Below are 19,071 nucleotides of genomic sequence, written 5' to 3'. Positions count from 1 at the left end.
TGCATCCCCTGAATGCCACCATGTCCAGGGCCCCGGGAGGTCTTGCACGGACTGGACGGAGAACTTTCCCAGGACAGCCTCTGAGATGGGCAGGTGGACATGTTTTCCATCTCCTGCCAGGGACCCGCCCCAATAATCCCAGGACAGGCACACACTGCGGACCCCTCCCCAACAGAGGAGGAAAGTGAGCCCAGAGACAGAAGGTGGCCTGGAAGGAGCACCCAGTGTGGGTGCCTGCAGCGGCTGAGACAGATCCCAGGTCTATGTTCTTGGACAGGTCCTGGACACTCTCTGGGCCTCAGTTTCCCCCCCCTGCAAAACGAGGCTGAGGCCCTTCCATCCCTAACCCAGTACCCAGTGCCCTTGGGGTCTGCCAGGGACAGAAGAATTTCACCCTCCCCGCCCTCCTTGGGTTTCAGCAATCTCTCTGCGGGTAAACAGGAAGAGCAGGATAGAGCTGCAGAGAAGGAAGGAAGGAAGCCGCCCCGGTCTGGGGAGGCCTGCCCCAAGCCGACGCTGAAGGAGGAGCCTCACAATTCACTCCCAGCTGGGTTCGAATCCCACCTCGGCCACTTCCTGGCTGTGAGCCCTTGAGTAGGGGAACGCCCCTCTCTGTGCCTCACTTTCCCCGTAAGAACTGGGGAAAACGGAAGTGCTTCCTCCTAGGAATCACCAAGGCGATCCACGGAAAGCACGAGGCCCCGGGCGAACCGTGGGGGCTGCAGGGGGCTGGCTGCCCCTGGGCTGAGCGAGGCGTCTGAGCCCGATCGGTCGGGGGCAGGGCGCGACCCCGCAGTATCTGGCTGAAGCCCGCGCCCTGGCCGGGGCCGGGGTCCGCACGGCGCAGCCGCGCCGCCCGGGCCCGCTCGGACCCCGGCCGGGGGAGCGGGGCGCGCCCCCAGGGACAGCAGTGACGCGGCGCGGGCCGGCGGGACCCCACGCGCCACCCCTGCGCGGCCCGGCCCCTCCCCAGTCCGCGGCTCACCAGGGCCGACTTGGATGCTGTGACAGGAGGGTACGCCCGCCGGGGAATGGCGAGCACTGCCGCCGCGGGTCCGGCTCAGAAGGGGCTCCGATTCCTCCCGGGGGTCCGCCATGGGGTCACAGCCGGCCACCCAGACCTCACACAAGCACAAGACGCGAGCGCCGAGCTCCACTGCGCAGGCGCAATGCCCCCGCCCCCGGGGTTCGGGAGGAGGCGGGGACAGCCCTGTGATGTACGGGACGCTCCTTCCTACCAGCCAATGAAGACGGAGATCTTGCTCTTGGAGGCGGGGCTTAGCCGGCCACGCCTCCTGGTGGGTGGGGCTCAGCTTCCTTCCATCAGGGCGGGGCTCTAAGGCCTTCTAAGGAAGGCCTTCTCTATCAAAGGGTGGTCCCCGGCCAGCTCCGTCAGCATCACGTGGGCGCGGGTTAGAAATGCACATTCTTGGGCCCCCTCAGACCCGCTGAATCGGAAACTCGGGGCAGGCCCAGGAATCTGTGTTTTGCACGTGACTGTTGGGTACATGGGAGTGACGCCAAAGGTCATCCCCCAAAATGGAATTTGAATTTACCCTCTGATAATGAAATTAGGGAGGTTAAGTATAATTGAGGGTAAAGTTTATAATGACAAGTGATACATTTGAAAAAAATATTTACACTATATATAAAAAGTATTGCCAACATTAATATGTAAAGAGCTTTTTTTCTATTGCTGCAGTGACACAATGCCACAAATTTAGCTTAAAACAACTCCCACTTATCTCTAAGTCCTGGAGGTCAGAAGTCCAGTGGCTGGGCAGGGTTCTCATCTCAAGGCCTCAGGAGGCCAAAGTCAAGGTTTCAGCCCACCTGGGCTAGGCTCATCCAGGTGGGTGGCAGATTCACTGCCATGGGGCTAGGACTGAGGTACCCATTTCTTCTCTTTTTTATAAATTTATTTTATTTTATTTATTTATTTTTGGCTGCGTTGGGTCTTCGTTGCTGCGCAAGGGCTTTCTCTAGTTGAGGTGAGCAGGGGCTACTCTTCCTTGTGGCGCACAGGCTTCTCCTTGCGGTGGCTTCTCTTGTTGTGGAGCACGGGCTCTAGGCACGTGAACTTCAGTAGTTCTGGAGCGTGGGCTCAGTAGTTGTGGTGCACAGGCTTAGTTGCTCCGTGGCATGTAGGATCTTCCTGGACCAGGGCTCAAACCCGTGTCCCCGGAAGTGGCAGGCAGATTCTTAACCACTGTGGCACCCTGAGGTACCCATTTCTTGCTGGATGTTGGCTGGGGGTCATTCTCGGCTCCTAGAGGCTACTGCATTTCTTTATTTATGGCCCCCTCCATCATCGGAGCCAGGAAGAGAGCACTGAATCCTCCCATGCTTTGAATGAGATGCTTCAAGATGCAGCAAGGTGCTTCCAATCCTTCTGACCTCCCCCTCTGCAGCATCTCTTTGCTTGTAAGGGCTCATGTGATTACACTGGACACATGGGATAATCCAGGATAATCTCCTTAGTTTAAAATCAGCTGATTAGGGTTTCCCTGGTGGCGCAGTGGTTGAGAGTCCGCCTGCCGATGCAGGGGACACGGGTTCGTGCCCCAGTCCCGGATGATCGCACATGCCGCGGAGCGGCTGAGCCTGTGAGCTATGATTAGTATGCTTAATTACATCTGTAGAATCTCTTTTGCCATCTAACTGACCATAACCACAAGCATGATGGGGAGGGGGAGGTCATGGGGCCCATAATTCTGCCTCCCATAGAGCTCTTAAAAATCAGTAAGAGAAGGATAGAAAGCCCAGAGATAAACCCACGCACATATGGTCACCTTATCTTTGACAAAGGAGGCAGAAATGTACAGTGGAGAAAGGACAGCCTATTCAATAAGTGGTGCTGGGAAAACTGGACAGCTACATGTAAAAGTATGAAATTAGATCACTCCCTAACACCGTACACAAAAATAAGCTCAAAATGGATTAAAGACCTAAATGTAAGGCCAGAAACTATCAAACTCTTAGAGGAAAACATAGGCAGAACACTCTATGACATAAATCACAGCAAGGTCCTTTTTGACCCACCTCCTAGAGAAATGGAAATAAAAAGAAGAGTAAACAAATGGGACCTAATGAAACTTAAAAGCTTTTGCGCAGCAAAGGAAACCATAAAGAAGACCAAAAGACAACCCTCAGAATGGGAGAAAATATTTGCAAATGAAGCAACTGACAAAGGATTGATCTCCAAAATTTATAAGCAGCTCATGCAGCTTAATAACAAAAAAACAAACAACCCAATCCAAAAATGGGCAGAAGACCTAAATAGACATTTCTCCAAAGAAGATATACAGAGTGCCAACAAACACATGAAAGAATGCTCAACATCACTAATCATGAGAGAAATGCAAATCAAAACTACAATGAGATATCATCTCACACCAGTCAGAATGGCCATCATCAAAAAATCTAGAAACAATAAATGCTGGAGAGGGTGTGGAGAAAAGGGAACCCTCTTACACTGTTGGTGGGAATGTAAATTGATACAGCCACTGTGGAGAACAGTATGGAGGTTCCTTAAAAAGCTACAAATAGAACTACCATATGACCCAGCAATTCCACTACTGGGCATATACCCTGAGAAAACCATAATTCAAAAAGAGTCATGTACCAAAATGTTCATTGCAGCTCTATTTACAATAGCCCAGAGATGGAAACAACCTAAGTGTCCATCATCGGATGAATGGATAAAGAAGATGTGGCACATATATACAATGGAATATTACTCAGCCATAAAAAGAGACGAAATTGAGCTATTTGTAATGAGGTGGATAGACCTAGAGTCTGTCATACAGAGTGAAGTAAGTCAAAAAGAGAGAGACAAATACCGTATGCTAACACATATATATGGAATTTAAAAAAAAAATGTCATGAAAAACCTAGGGGTGAAACAGGAATAAAGACACAGACTTACTAGAGAATGGACTTGAGGCTATGGGGAGGGGGAAGGGTAAACGGTGACAAAGCGATAAAGAGACATGGACATATATACACTACCAAACGTAAGGTAGATAGCTAGTGGGAAGCAGCCGCATAGCACAGGGAGATCAGCTCGGTGCTTTGTGACCGCCTGGAGGGGTGGGATAGGGAGGGTGGGAGGGAGGGAGACGCAAGCGGGAAGAGATATGGGAATATATGTATATATATAACTGATTCATTTTGTTGTGAAGCTGAAACTAACATACCATTGTAAAGCAATTATACTCCAATAAAGATGTTAAAAAAAAAATCAGTAAGAGAGAGATTATAAAGCAGAAACTAACACACCATTGTAAAGCAATTATACTCCAATAAAGACGTTTTAAAAAAGAGAAAAAAATCAGTAAGAGGGACCTCCCTGGTGGCGCAGTGGTTAAGAATCCACCTGCCAATGCAGGGGACGCAGGTTCGAGCCCTGGTCTGGGAACTAAGATGCTGCGGGGCAACTAAGCCCGCCTGCCACAACTGCGGAGCCCACGCGCTCTGGAGCCCGTGCACCACAACTAGAGAAGCCTGCATGCCGCAACAAAGTTCCTGCGTGCCACAACGAAAAGACCTGAGGCAGCCAAATTAATTAATTAATTTTTTTAAAAAATCAGTAAGAGGGGCTTCCCTGGTGGCACAGTGGTTGAGAATCTGCCTGCTAATGCAGGGGACACAGGTTCGAGCCCTGGTCTGGTAGGATCCCACACGCCTCGGAGCAGCTAGGCCCGTGAGCCGCAACTACTGAGCCTGCGTGTCTGGAGCCTGTGCTCCGCAACAAGAGAGGCCGCAATAGTGAGAGGCCCGCGCACCGCGATGAGGAGTGGCCCCCGCTCGCCGCAACTAGAGAAAGCCCTCGCACAGAAACGAAGACCCAACACAGCAAAAATTAATTAATTAATTAATAAACTCCTACCCCCAACATCTTCTTTAAAAAACAAAATCAGTAAGAAAAAGACTAAATTCCCCCTAGGTGGGAAAGGGGCAAAGGGTAAGAACCAGAAGTACACAAAAGAAGAAATATGAATAATGAAGGCTCGACGCAAAGCTGCACCTCCTTAGAATACAGGCATGCAAATTAAAACAACAATGAAATCCTTGAGCCCATCACTTGGCAAGTATTTAAAAGATGATACAGCTCTGGAGGGCACCAGTGTGGTTACCCCAGGAGGGTAGAGAGAAATCACAGGATGCGTTCATGGGTTTGGTTTGTTTTTTTCTTTAACAATCTGCGTGCATTTTAAAACCTAGAAGAGGCTCCCGCCCTGTGTCCACCTTGGAATTGGGAGGAAAAGGGAGAGGGACACTGGGACGAGACGGGGGGCGGGGCTGTGGTGAGGAGAGAGGCGGAGACTGAGAAGAGGAGAGGGGCAGAGGGCATCGGGACCGCCCTCAGCTACGTACAATCTTTCAGCTGCCCTGGGGAGAGAGAAAGGGAAAGGGAGGGGGCCGGGGTGGGAGTGGGGGCTCTCACCCCCGGACTCCAGTGTGAGAGGGGCTGTGCCGTCGGTATCCTCCGGGTAGGCCCCCTATCAGTGGCCAAAAACCTGGGGCTCAGTCCCCTCTGTCCCGAATTTCTGGGCCTGACCCCACGCTTCTGAAATATCCGGGTCTCAGCTCCTGAGATTACAGATATCTGGGACTCCTCTCTAAACCTGGGGCTCTGTTTCTGGGGTTCAGGACCCTGCATGCACCAGTATCCGGGGTTCATCCCCCATGAGTTCAAATATCAGATTCGGCCTCCCCCCCGCGTTCAAATATCTGGGGTTCAGACCCCACAATCAGAAATCCGGGATTCAGCAACCAGCGCCCTAGAGGAGGGACCCCTCAGGAAGGGGCGGGAGGACGGGGGAAGAGGTGGCAAGGGGAAAGGTCTCCTTGGCCCTCTCCCGGCTTGGCAGAGCCGTTGGCGGACCCCAGGAGGAGGTGGAGACTCTGGGCACCAGACTGACCCCTAGCAGGTCAAGCCCCACTCTCAGGACCCCCAGGGGCCACCATGCCGGCCGGGAGCCTGAAGGACCCCAACGTGGCTGAGCTCTTCTTCAAGAACGACCCGGAAAAGCTCTTCCGTGACCTCCGGGAAATTGGCCACGGCAGCTTTGGAGCCGGGTACTTTGCCGGGAGTGTCCGGAATAGTGGGGTGGTGGCCCTCAAGAAGGTATCCTACAGTGGGAAGCAGTCAAATGAGAAACGGCAGGACATCATCAAGGAGGTGCGGTTCCTGCAGAAGTTCCGGCATCCCGATGCCATTCAGTACCGGGGCCGTTACCTGAGGAGGCACATGGCTTGGGTGGTGGTGGAGTATCGCCTGGGCTCAGCTTCTGACCTCCTAGAAGTGCACAAGAAGCCCCTTCAGGAGGTGGAGATTGCAGCTGGGAACCACGGGGCCCTTCACGGCCTGGCTTATGTGCACTCCCACAACGTGATCCGTAGGGATGTGAGGCTGGAAACATCCTGCTGTCAGAGCCAGGCCTGGTGAAACTGGGGGACTTCGGCTCTGCACCCGTCATGGCACCTGCCAACTCCTTCGTGGGCGCCCCGTACTGGATGGCTCCAGAGGTGATCCTGGCAATGGATGAGGGGGCAGGACGATGGCAAGGTGGATGTCTCGGTCCTTAGGTATCACCTGCACCGAGCTGGCGGAATGGAAACCACCGCTGTTTCGCATGAATGCGATGAGTGCCTTATACCACATTGCAGACAGCGAGTCCCCGGTGCTCCGGTCAGGACACTGGTCTGAGTACCTCCGGAATTGTGTCGACTCCTGCCTTCAGAAAATCCCTCGAGACAGACCAGCCTCAGAGGTTCTTCTGAAGCACCGCTTTGTGCTCCGGAAGCAGCCACCCGCAGTCATCATGGACTTAATCCAGAGGACCAAGGATGCTGTCCGGGAGCCGGACAACGTGCAGTACCGCAAGATGAAGAAGATACTGTTGCAAGAGGCGCCCAGTGGCCCTGGCGCTGAGGCCCCAGAGGAGGAGGCCAAGCCCTCCATGAAGCGGGCCGAGACACGGGCCCGTCTAGAGAGCCCTCCAGCCAGAGCAGCTCAGTCAACAGCCTGGCAGACACCTCTGACAAGGAGGCACAGGCCCTGAAGCACGGGACACGGCCGCGATGCGGGAGGGTGAGCACGCCGTCATCTCCCACAGCTCCATCGTCCACCGGCTGCCGGGTTCTGACAGCCTCCGTGACGACCCCTACCCGCCAGAGATGAGCCCGGGCCCTCTCCAGCCACCTGCAGCCCCAGCTCCCACATCCACCACCCCTTCTGCCTGCTGACAGGCCTACTGCCGCAGCCGGGAGCGCTCTGCCACCATCCGTACTGCCTGCTTGGTCAGCCGTCAGACCCGGGAGCGCGCGCAGGACTCAGCCCTACGGCAGCAGCCGCAGGCAGAGGCGACGACAGCACAGGACACCGCCGCTGGCGTCGGGGCTGAGGTTGAGGGCCGAGCCTCAGGACCGGGAGCTCGAGGCCGGCGGGCTGGCTTTGGGGCTGCGGCCGAAACGCCGTCAAGGCAGCACCAGGCTACCGGCGAGAAGGCGGCGCGAGCTGCCCGGGCTGAGGCGGGTAACTGCCAGCAGCACGTCCTCGGGCAGCAGAAGAAGGAGCCGGCCGCCCTGCCGGAGGCGCAGAAGCGAGCCTGCAAGCTTCGGAAGGCGCAGCTGAAGGAGATGGGATGGGGCTGCAGCGGTGGGGGGGGTTGATGGAGGGTGAGGCGGCCCTGGCCTCCTTGCTGTCCCGCTGCCCTCGCCGGGGAGCGCCAGAAGCCCAGCACTCCAAGCGGAAGGAGCCCGGGTGGCTTTTGCGGCCGAAGGAGCAGCTACAGCAGCGCCAGGCCTTGGAGCTGCAGTGTCGCCAGTACCAGCGCGAGATGCTGCTGGCTCGCCACAGCCTGGACCAGGACCTGCTTCGAGAGTAGGCCACCCCCTCCCCTGTTCCCCTCCCAGATCCCAGACACCTACATCCTTTTCCATTTGCCTCACTTGTGGTTGCCGTTCCCCTCTGCCCTCATTCGTGTTACGGCCCGGCTTCTTTTCCACACGTCTTTCGCTTCTCATGCCCGCCAGACCCTGCTAGAGTTCCCAGGCCCGCCAGGAGCTTGGCTCCCTTCCACCTCTCATCTGCACCCCGCGTCTCCCCACCCTCGGCTCTCCCTTCCTTGACACCAACAAGGCTTTCGGACCAGTTTCTGGGCTCTGCCTCCCTTTTGCCTCAGGACTTGAACAAGAAACAGACACAGAAGGACTTGGAGCGTGCATTGCTGCTACGGCAGCATGAGACCACACGGGAGCCGGAGCTCCGGCAGCCCCAGGCCGTACAGCGCACACGGGCCGAGCTCACCCGCCGGCAGCAGCAGACAGAGCTGGGCAACCAGCTGGAGTACAGTAAGCGGCGTGCACAAGACCGCGGCAGAGCACGCGGCCCAGGTTCGCCAGCAGCCCAAGAGCCTCAACGTACGTGCAGGCCGGTGTTCCCCGGGCCTCCCACGCCCCGCTCCTGGGGCTCTGGGACCACCTAACACAGGCACCCTTAAAGAAGAGCAGCCCTGCTAATCTGGCCAGGAGGCAGACCAAAGAATCCTGGGAGGGCTTCCCTGGTGGCACAGTGGTTGAGAATCTGCCTGCCAATGCAGGGCACACGGGTTCGAGCCCTGGTCCGGGAAGATCCCACATGCCGCGGAACAACTAAGCCCGTGCGCTACAACTACTGAGCCTGTGCCCTGGAGCCCGCGAGCCACAACTACTGAGCCCACAAGCCTCAACTACTGAAGCCCATGCACCTAGAGCCCGTGCTCCGCAACAAGAGAAGCCACTGCAATGAGAAGCCCGCGCACCGCAACGAAGATTAGCCCCCGCTCACCGCGACTAGAGAAAGCCCGCGCACAGCAACTAAGACCCAACACAGCTAAAAATAAAGTAAAATAAGTAAATCTTTTTAAAAAGGAGAAGAATCCTGGGAGAGGAGGAGGAAGCAGTTCCAGAGAGGAGGATTCTGGGGAAGGAAGGGGCTGCCTTGGACCCAGGAGAGCAGAGGCTATTGGGGAAAGAGTCAGGAACCCCTAGCCCCAGTCCACAAAAGCAGAGGAGTTTGGCTGATGAGGAAGTTTGGGGGCTACCTGGGGAGGAGATGGAGGAGCGTAGAGTTCCATCCCCGGCACCCCAGGAGAGGAGCCCCTGGGGCCAGGAGGCATCCGGGGAATGGAGATCGTGGGGGAAGGAGGATGGTAGCCTCCTGCATGAGGAGTTGGAGAGCTTGGCTGGGTCCAGGGTCCAGCAGTGACCCCAGTGCCTGAGGAGGAGGGGGCTCCATCTAGGACCCCGAGGGATCCTGGAGATGGCTGTCCCTCACCAGACATGCCCCCCGAACCCCCTCCCACACCCCTGAGGCCCAGCCCGACTAGCCAGCTCCCTGGACTCCTGTCCCATGGCCTCTTGGCTGGACTCTCCTTTGCAGCGGGGTCCTCCTCTGGCCTCCTGCCCCTGCTACTTCTGCTGCCGCTCCCACTGCTGGCGGCCAGCGGGGTGGTGGCCCGCAGGCAGCCCTGCTGGCCCTCGAGGTCGGAGGCTCCTACCTACTTCTTTGTACAGCTCTGCACCTGACCCCCGTCTATTCCTACTCCTGGCTCAGGGCACCGCACTGGGGGCGCCGAGGCCTCATGGGTGTCCCTCTGGGCCTTGGGGCTGCCTGGCTCCCAGCCTGGCTAGGCCTGGCTCTACCTCAGGCAGCTCTGGCCGCTGGGGACAAATGGGTGCGGCAGCAGGGTCCCCGGATGCACCAGGGCATCTCTCGACCCTGGTTGCATGCTCTGCTGTGTCTGTCGCCCATGACCTTCAGGGCCCTATAGGGCTGTGGGGGACCTGGGCCTATTCGCACTCTACCCCAAGACCAACGAGGATGGATGGCTTCCGCAGCCGTCTGCCCGTCCCTGGGCCCCGGCGGGGTAATCCTCTCACTGCCCGACACCCACTAGCCCTGTTGGCAAGGTTTGGGGGCCCGTGCAAGGGCTGGAACTGGCGCTTGGCACAGGCCAGCCGGGGTTTAGCCACCCGCCTGCCCCCCTGGGCCATCCACACACTGGCCAGTTGGCCGTGAGCGGCCCAGCCGTATCCCCCGGCCGCTACCACGCAGCCAGCGCCGGCTAGGCCACCACCAGGGACTCTAGCTGCGCGGAGATCCCGAACCCGCCAGCCCTGGGGCCCCGCCCCCTGGAGGTGTGGCCAACTCTAGCTCCTCCCCAGCGCATACCTAGAGCATTGAAAACGCACTTCATCTGCCACTACTCAGTGAAGTTTCTCCAGTCCCAGATCTCTCCTCCCTTTCACCGCTCCTTCCTCGGTACGCCTGCCCACCTCACCCCTAGCCGTTTGGGCCTCTAGACAGGCAGCGTCGTCTGCCGTGGAGTCTGGAGATTATATCTGGGGTTCTCCTGATGCCCCCCCCCCCCCGCCACCCTAAGTTATTGCTGTCCTGCCCCGTGTGTGCTCATCTCACCCTCATCGACTCAGGCCCGGGACCGGGGGTGGCAGTGGGTGGGAAGAGTCATGTGGATTTTTTTTTCTCCCTTCGGTTTTGTTTTTCCGTCTCCCTTCCAACCTTTCCCCCACCAAAAAAAAGAAAAAAGACAAACACACCTAAAATACCTGAGCAGAACGGTAAAAACAAAAGAAATTAAATAAATAAATAAAACCTAGGAAAAAGTAAGACATGTTTGTTCTGAAAAAGGAAATAATAGATGCACACAGCCCTTTGCAAAAATGGCCCATCCCCCAAGGACTTGTCTTTACTGCAGTTAAAGAATTCCTTTGATGTTTGTACAAACTCATGAGGCCCGAGTGGAAAGCAGTGCTGTGTAAGCGTTTGCACGGACTTTCTGGAGTCAGTCAAGGCTGGTTTGGATGCAGGTGGGGTTAACAGAAGGAGTGCTCATAAAAGGGGAGAGAGAAACAAGGTTTCTCAGATGCCAGTGCATGCCCCTGTACAACCAAACTGACCCTGGGGTGCAGACACATGGCCTCTGCGCCATGTCCACTACTAGCTTTCAGTAAGTAAGCCAGCCTCGCGCTTGGAGGTGCCCGTGGGGAGAGAAAGGGCTGGCGGGGCCCTCTGGGTAGCCGGGTCCTCACGACAGCCTGGTGTTCCCATGTATGGGTCTCCTGGAGCCCAGGGCACTGACTGAGGGGGACAGGACCAAGGGAGCAGAGCTGGCCTGGGAGTGAAACCAGAGGGGCACCAGCCTGGCCTCGACGTGACCTCAGGCAAGTCACAGCCCCTCTGCGTGCCTCAGTTTCCTCTTCTGTGAAGTGGGATCATAACAAACCCAAGACCGCTATGAGGCATGAAGGAGATGGCACTGGCCCTCAGGACTCTCTGGGCATACACAGCCCCCCTAGCGGCAATGTAACCTCCGCTGAGGTCCAGCCCCCGGGGTGAGCTGCCTCAAGGTCCAGCCGCTCTGTGAGGTTGACCAAGAGCCACCACTCAGCCAGTCCTGTCCAGCAAGTGTCTACCGAGCACCTACTGCCTGCCAGACACCAGTCTGGGCGCTGGGATACAGCAGTGAACAAAACAGGTGCTTTGGGATGCCGGCATCCTGACTCTGCTACTTCTGCTCCTAGACTGGCCCAGCTCTGAGGATGTAGGCATGTCATGCCCCTCTCTGAGCCTGTTTCCCCATCTGTAAAGTGGGGGGGGAGAATTACACCAGCCTCACACGGCTGTTGAGAGGATACAAGCAAGGTGACACGTGTCAGGCGCTGGGCAGAGGGAGGCACTCAGCGTCAGGGGCCAGCTGGCCCTCGGAGCTCCTCGTCTGTCTGGTCCAGTGGAGGACACAGACGGAACTGGGAAAGAGGATGCTGTGACAGGCTTGGAGGAAGGGACGCAGACTCAGTGGGCTCTGGCCACACCCCCCAAAAGGCCATGGGTTGGGGAAACTGAGACCAGAGGTGACAAAGGCTCTGCCAACATCTCCCCTTGTCTGTGGCTGACGTTGGATGAGGTCACCAGGCCTCCTCCCAGCTCTGCCCATGAGTCTTTCTGGTGCCGCAGACCAGGAAGCGGGCCTGCAGGAAACCCGGGGTGTGACAGTGACGTCATCTGACACCCCTACCCCCATCTTCCTCTCTCCTTCCCCTTCCTCCCGTGGACCTACTGTCCCTCCTCAGCCCACAGGCGGGTGACGGCCACAGCCAGAAGTTGCCCTAGGGACTTCCCTGGTAACCCAGTGGTTAGGACTCTGCGCTCTCATGGCCGAGGGCGTGGGCTCAATCCCTGGTCGGGGAACTAAGATCCCACAAGCCGCATGGCGTGGCCAAAAAAATTTTTAATAAAATAAAATTTAAAAAAGAAGCTGTCCTAGAACCAGGGTTCCCAGATCCTTGGTCCCCTCAACCCACTGGACACTGGGCAACAGCAAAGAGGCCACAGAGCCACTCCTCCCCCCTTGGGGATGCTGCACCCTGCGTAGGCTGTGGAAGGGGGCAGTAACCGGGGTGATCTCCTGTGCAGCCTCCCCTCAGCAGAGCAGAACTCAGCCTGGGAAGAGGCAGCCCTTGTGGCACCCTGTAGACAGCTGCACCCAGACACAACCCAGAATTACCTCTGAACACACCTGCTGTGGCGTCAGTGACCCTCCCGCCAATATCTCAGTGCTCTCGGAACTTCAGTCAGTCATCTCCTTCCTCCTCCCGATTTCTGCCGTCCCACACCCATCTGTACGTTTATTTACCTTATCGTTCTCTTCAAACTGATTTAAAGGGATTGCTTTTCCCTGCTTAGTGTCGTTGCGAGCAATAAATATCCCAAACCCAATTTCACGTGCTACTTATGTTTTTCCTAAGACACATTCAATGAAATCTTTGTATTGGTTATCTATGGCTGCATAACAAGTAACCCCAAAACATTATGGTTTGAAATGATGTTTGATGTCTCCCAGTTTCTCCCAGACTGGAATCCGAATACAGCTTAGCTGGATGGCTGCCTGCGTCTCTCCAGGCTGCAGTCAAGGTGTGGCAGGGGCTGCAGACCTCTCCAGGGACCGGGCTCACTGAGCCCCAGCGGCTGTGGGCTGGGTGCAGTTCCTCACGGGCTGATAGACCAAGCGTCTCAGTTCCCTGCCCCATGGCCTCTCCATAAGGCAGCTCACAACAGGGCAGCCAGCTTCGTCAGAACAAGAAAGTGAGAAAAGTCGGAGAGGACTAACGCGATGGAGATCACCGTCCTCTAGAACCTAATCTTGGAAGCAACATCCGTCACTCCTGCAAAGGGGCAGTCGCAGAGCCGCTGGTTTACAAAGCAGATGAGAAAGGGCATCCTTGGCACAAACTCTGTTCCCTGCCCTGCGCCCAGGCAAGGAAACAGACCTGAGATTCATAAGGGGCCAGCGTCCTCCTGTCTCCTGCCACCCCCTACCCCACATACACCGTAAACGAACGAGGAATCCACCCCCCACCCCCCGCAGCTGCCTTTGCAGCGTTGCTCTTGTGGTCCTTGTCCCCGGAACCTGCAGTGGAGGAAGATGTCCTCTTGGTGGGGACACTGGCTTTGAGTCAGCCTGGGCATCCTTCATGCCATACCAGGGCCACTGTTGGCGGCTCGCAGCATCAACAGAGAGCTTTCTCTCCCGAGATACCCGCCCGCGGGACGCACCAAACGTGGTTCGAACGACAGAGATGCCCCCACGGCTCCCGAACGCTGGCCCCCAGCAGTATTATTTTGGGCAACGTGCCAACCGTGTTGGCACATTTCTGCATTGTTTTATAGGGTTATAGGGTTAGAGGCTGCCAGGGCATGGAGAAGACCCCAGAGGGGCCCAAACGTCTTACCAGCCTGGGCCCATGACCGTCAGAGGTCGGGCACCCTGGACCTGCTCATGACGCTGCTTGATCTCATCCATTTCCTTCCTGGTCAGCTCAGGCCAACGCCCACCATGGGGCTAGGTCTCCCCTGTCACCTGCAGGAGCAGAAAACATGTGCCCACGGTTTATGTGCCCATAAAGCCAACGTAGCTTTATGGATTAATTCATTCACTCACTCATTCATCCATGCATCTACTGAGGGCCTCCTGCATGCCAGGAACTGGCCTGGGCACTACTGAATAAGACAAAAGATGCTCCTCGTAACAGTTTCAAATGATTTCTAAAAGCACATGGGAAAAAAATTTAAATCACCTGTCCTCACGGTTACAAGGGAAAATCGTGGGCCTGGAATCATGCAGATCTGAATTCATATCCTGCCCACGACCAGCTTCCTGAGCTCGGGCAGCCCCACCCCCTTGCTGAGCCTCGGTCTCTGCCTGCATAAAACGCGGATAATGATGGCAGCAACTCCCATCTGCAGCGACAAGGGACACGCAACAGGGCCTCGGACCCTGTCCCTGCTCTCCTGGTCCCTCCCTTCTATACCATTTCTGGGAGAAACATGGCGCAGTGTTTTAAGATCACCAAGAACTCTCAAGTCCCTTGTCACACTTCAGTCTTGAAATGACCACCAAGATTAGCGCAGCGACGATCCTCCTGTTGCACTTGGGGAAACTGAGGCTGAGAGAGGCCACGTGCCTTGTCCACAGTCACACAGCACGTGAGGGACACAGTGGACATCAAGCCTGCCCAAGCGTGGGAAGAGAGCACATCGGCTGAGCACGGGGCCAAAAGCAGGGGCGTTGGTGACCAAGACCTCGTCTGTGCCCTGGGGACCAACCCCTGGGAAAACCAGATCCTTCCCAGGCAGGGCACAGGCCACACTGGCTATTTTGAGTTCTCCCACACATGACACAAGCAACAGGAATCTGGGGAGACCCGGATCCCTGGTCGCATCGGGAACCGAGCTGCTCGGGTGGCGGCCAAGGGATGGGCTGAGGGTGACAAGGATCTGCGGGGCGGGGGCTGGAGAGCAGAGCCCAGCTGCCTTCAGGGTTGGGGTACCTGCTGGAGAGAAGGCCCGTGGGGAGCTGGAGTGAGAGCCTGGGAGAGGCGGGGGCCGTGTCAGCCTGGGGAGGAATCTGGGGCCTTTCCAGGTCAGGCAGGCACACTCGTGTCCTCCTGGGCTGGGATCCTGAGACAGAGTTTGAGCAGTGTGTTTGGATGGCAATCCCAGAAGCAGGTCAGGGAAGGGAAAGAAGCCATAGAAGGTGCCCCATCAGCCCGTAGCAGCCAGGCTCAGTCCCCGTGGGGACCTCAGAGAAAAAACCTCAGGGTGTCCCCGCCTCCTTGGGGCGAGGAAGCCTAGATGCTCCCCCAACTCCCCTGCGACAAGGTCATTGGCTGGAGCCATTCCTAGGGTGTGAGTTTCCCAGCACAGCAAGGCACAGGTGCTGGTGGGAGGGTATCGCTGGCCTGGACTGGATCCGTGGGTCCACAGCGCTACCAGCCGGCATCCACTGAGACAAGGCAGGGTGGAGCTCAGACCATCCCACTCGGGACGCCCTGTTCACCGAGCACCCCGGTGCACCCAGCCCTGGCCACACACCGAGGCAGAGCCAGGAGCACGCAGTCAGGGCTTCTCTCTCGGAGACCGTGTCTCATCAAAGAGACCAAAAGTGAGAAGAGCACCGTGGGGAAATGAAAAGCATAGGCTGGATTCGCGCACAAAGGGAGTGAGGGACGGATGAACAAAACGGGGCAGATCTACACAAGGGCATATTATTCAGCCATAAAAAGGAATGAGGTGCGAATCTTGACGGTAAATACGTTAAGTGGAAGAATCAGATACAAAAGGCCATGTAATGTAGGATTCCACTAATACGACGTGTCCAGAAGAGGTAAGTCCACGGAGACAGAAGGCGGTTGGTGGTGGCAGGGCCTGGGGGAGGGGAGGGTCGGAGAGACTGCCAAGGGGCACGAGGTTTCTTCTCTGGGTGATTAGAGCGCTCTGAAGTTAGAGAGTGGTGATGGTGGCACAACCTGGTGAACGTACTGAAAATCATTGCATTTTATACTTTAAAGGGGTGAAGTTTATGGTAAGAGAATTCATTAAATCTCGATCCTAGAAAGCACACCCGGGGACTTCCCTGGCAGCTCAGTGGTTAAGGCTCCACGCTTCCACTGCAGGGGGCCCGAGTTCGATCCCTGGTTGGGGAACTAAGATCCCACATGCCGTGCAGCATGGCCAAAAAAAAACAGGAATAAATAAAATTTTTTACAATGAAAAACACACACAGAGGGGTTCTCTTTACATGAGATGGTCAGGGAGGGCCTCTGGGAGGAGGTAACATTTTAGCTGAGGTCTGAAGGATGAGGAGGAAGTGGCCATGGGGCAGGGCAGGAGGGGGCGTGGCACGTAGGGGGAGTGACGGAGGGCTGAGGACAGTGAGCTTGAGGGGAGGGGCCCGAGGTGCAGGGAGGGGGCGGCAGCAGACCCCATAGGGTTTGGCATCTGTGCTGAGGGGTAGCTTGTTCTGACAGCAGCTGGAGGGTCTCAAGCTTGGGAGAGAAACATGTGGGATTTATGCTTTTAAAGTGTGGTGGCTGGGGCTTCCCTGGTGGCGCAGTGGTTGAGAGTCCGCCTGCCGATGCAGAGGACGCGGGTTCGTGCCCCGGTCCGGGAAGATCCCACATGCCGCGGAGCGGCTGGGCCCGTGAGCCATGGCTGCTGAGCCTGCGCGTCCAGAGCCTGTGCTCCACAACGGGAGAGGCCCGCATACTGCAAAAAAATAAAAAAGTGTGATGGCTGGACGGGGTGGACTAGAGGGGACAGGAGACAGAACCCCCCAGGAGACCACATGCCTCCTGGGAACCCCTTGGGACTGGGGCTTACCCAGTACAAACCTGTTCTCACCCCCATGCCCTAAGAGGGACTGTGGGTAGGGACACCTTGCTCCGTTGTGGCCATTTGTATCCTGCAGTATCTTAAAGGCACCCTTGCCCTGAGATGATAAACCCCAGGGTGAGGGAGAAAAGGCCGCAGCACAGAAAAGGGGCTGAGCGGGCGACCGCGTCCGGCCGCAGGGAGGGTGAGAGCGAGGCAGCAGGGCAGGGGCAGAAGCAGACCCCGGGGCCGCCTGGGAAGCACCGCGGACTTTGAGCTTGCTGCCCGGCCAGCTGCCCAGCCTCCTCGGGGCGGGGAAGGGGGGTTGGGGGGAGCACGGGCCCAAGGGGCAGAGTCCACCAGGACCAGGAAACCTGACGGGGAGGGCCTGGTGGTCTTCCGGGCTGGAGACGGCCGTCCTGCCAAGGATCTAAGCCAGACCAGCGGATCTGGCAGGTCACACGCAAGGTTTGTTCTGAGGGTGGAGGGGAAGTCCCCACACGACTCAGCAACACATGAGCTCCTCAGACAGCCAGCGACGCCCCAGCAGCTGGAACAGGGAAGCATCTGGGAGAAGGATGTCAAGGGAACTTCGCTGCCCTTCAGAGCTGGCTGAGGGGGCCACATGGACCCATTCATCCCTCATCGAGTGCCTTCGGTGTGCCAAGTCCTGGCAGGGCTTCATGGGAAGGCTTCCTGGAGGAGGTGACATTTGAACCGGGCCCTGAAGGATAGTGGGAGTTTTCCAAAGAACAGCAGGTAGAGAGAACACACAAGCACAGACCGAGAGGTTGGAAAAGGCCTGCACCAACCAGGGAACCGAGCAGCCCTTGCCTGGGCAGGGGTTGGAAAGTTGGGGGTACTCCTCCAGGAGGGGGGTAAGCCTGGGGTCTCTCTGCCAGGAGCCCCCTCGAGCTGGGCCAAGCTAGGATGGGCCAGCGACTCCCTACTTGGTTGATTCCTTTGACTCTCCCGGCTTTGCTTGTCCACCTGCCCCCCATCCCTGAGACCCTTCCCCAGGTGAGGATGCAGGTGGCACGGTGACCACAGATGTGAGGGAACCCCACATTTCTGCTGGGAGGGATTTGGTACAGTTCAGAGCCAAGAGGGCGTGCATTCACCTTGGCAACGGCTCCCACCATCTCAGGGAGAGGCCACTTTGCTGACCCCCTTGTAGGGAATCCCACCGCGGAAAGAGGCCTTAAAGACAGGCAGTCACGCCCTCCCTATGGTCAGGGAAACCCCCAGCACACAGGGTGCATTCTCAGGGTGGAGGCTGCAGCCCCGGGATGGGACCCAGGGCTTGTGCATGAGCTGGGCTTCAGTCCCACTTGCCCTGTCAGCCAAGTGCACGGAGGACATGTGACCCAGAGACAGTGCCCGGCGGCCCCGCTCGCAGCTCTCTCCGCCAGGCCTCAAGGTCTGGTGACAGGGGCCCAGGCGTCATGCTCTGCTGTTTGGTGCTCTTGTTTCTCTTGAGAAACAGCCCACCTCGAGCTGCCGTCAAGCCTGGGACTTTCAGAGCAGACACTTCTGCTGCTATCTCGAGAGAGCTTGAAGTCCGTCTGGGGAAGACGGAAGGGTGATGCATCTCTTTTGATCTCTCCAAATTCCCCTAGAGAAATGGACAGAGCACCTAGGATAGCAAAACCCAAAACTCATGGGTTGCAGCCAGGATGGAACTAGACGGCCAGGAGGCCACGGCAGGCAAGGAGGTGGAGAAGAATCTCCAACGGGCGCTGGAGCCACGTGGTGTCAGCCTCTGCAAGGGAGGACGGGGAGGCAAGTCAACGGGGCTCTGATAGTCCTGAGAACTGAGGACCCCCCACCCCAGCTGCCAACAGTTCTCACTGCAGAGCGTGGTGGTCCCATCCGAGAGCAGACGTCAGTACCTCACGGGCAAGCTTCTATCTGTGGTGACCGCAGGAGGACGGCAATGGGGTCACACGGTGCTGGGGCAGTCTGGATCCTGAACCCACGACCAAGTTATTAAAGTACCAGGAAACTTCCATGACTGCCCTTCAAAAGTCCACATCTCTTGTAATCACAGGGTGAAGGTTTTCGAAAACCAGACCCAAACTCGGACCCCGTGGGGTCAGCACGGCCGTTTGAAATCGTAGCTACACGGGTTCCCTGGGGTGAATCAGGGTATCTGTGGGAAAGAGGGGAACCCCAAACATTGGAACAGATCCCATTTGGAAAGATTGTGGTGCTGCTGGACCTCCAAATCCCTCAGACACTCTGTTGCCTGCAGAAGCCGTCCCGAGTCCCCCCCTCCATCACTCCTAAGGGAGACGCTTCCTCTAGGGCCTGCCACCACCTCTTGCTTCTGGATCTGAACTCGACTCGCA

The 19,071-nt window shown here is 57.0% G+C and overlaps 1 protein-coding gene and 1 pseudogene across 2 annotated transcripts in view; one reads left to right on the top strand and one right to left on the bottom strand.

Moving 5' to 3' along the window:
- TPCN2 (two pore segment channel 2) overlaps nt 1-1,103 on the bottom strand; it is a 30,960-nt gene extending 29,857 nt beyond the window's left edge. The window contains exon 1 of the mRNA XM_082845395.1: nt 986-1,103. Coding sequence (XP_082701521.1) covers nt 986-1,097 — 112 coding nt within the window. The 5' untranslated portion in view covers nt 1,098-1,103. The remainder of the gene's footprint in view (nt 1-985) is intronic.
- Nucleotides 1,104-5,971: 4,868 nt separating this feature from the next.
- Nucleotides 5,972-10,204, top strand: LOC309965531 (serine/threonine-protein kinase TAO2-like; annotated as a pseudogene). The gene is made up of 4 exons: nt 5,972-7,666; nt 7,741-7,891; nt 8,193-8,430; nt 9,140-10,204. The product of its transcript is annotated as a serine/threonine-protein kinase TAO2-like (transcript).
- Nucleotides 10,205-19,071: the final 8,867 nt, after the last annotated feature.

This window comes from Leucopleurus acutus, assembly GCF_964270905.1.
Source record: "Leucopleurus acutus genome assembly, chromosome: 8".
NCBI classification, from domain to species: Eukaryota; Metazoa; Chordata; class Mammalia; order Artiodactyla; family Delphinidae; genus Leucopleurus; species Leucopleurus acutus.
This window is presented reverse-complemented; position numbering and strand designations above follow the sequence as displayed.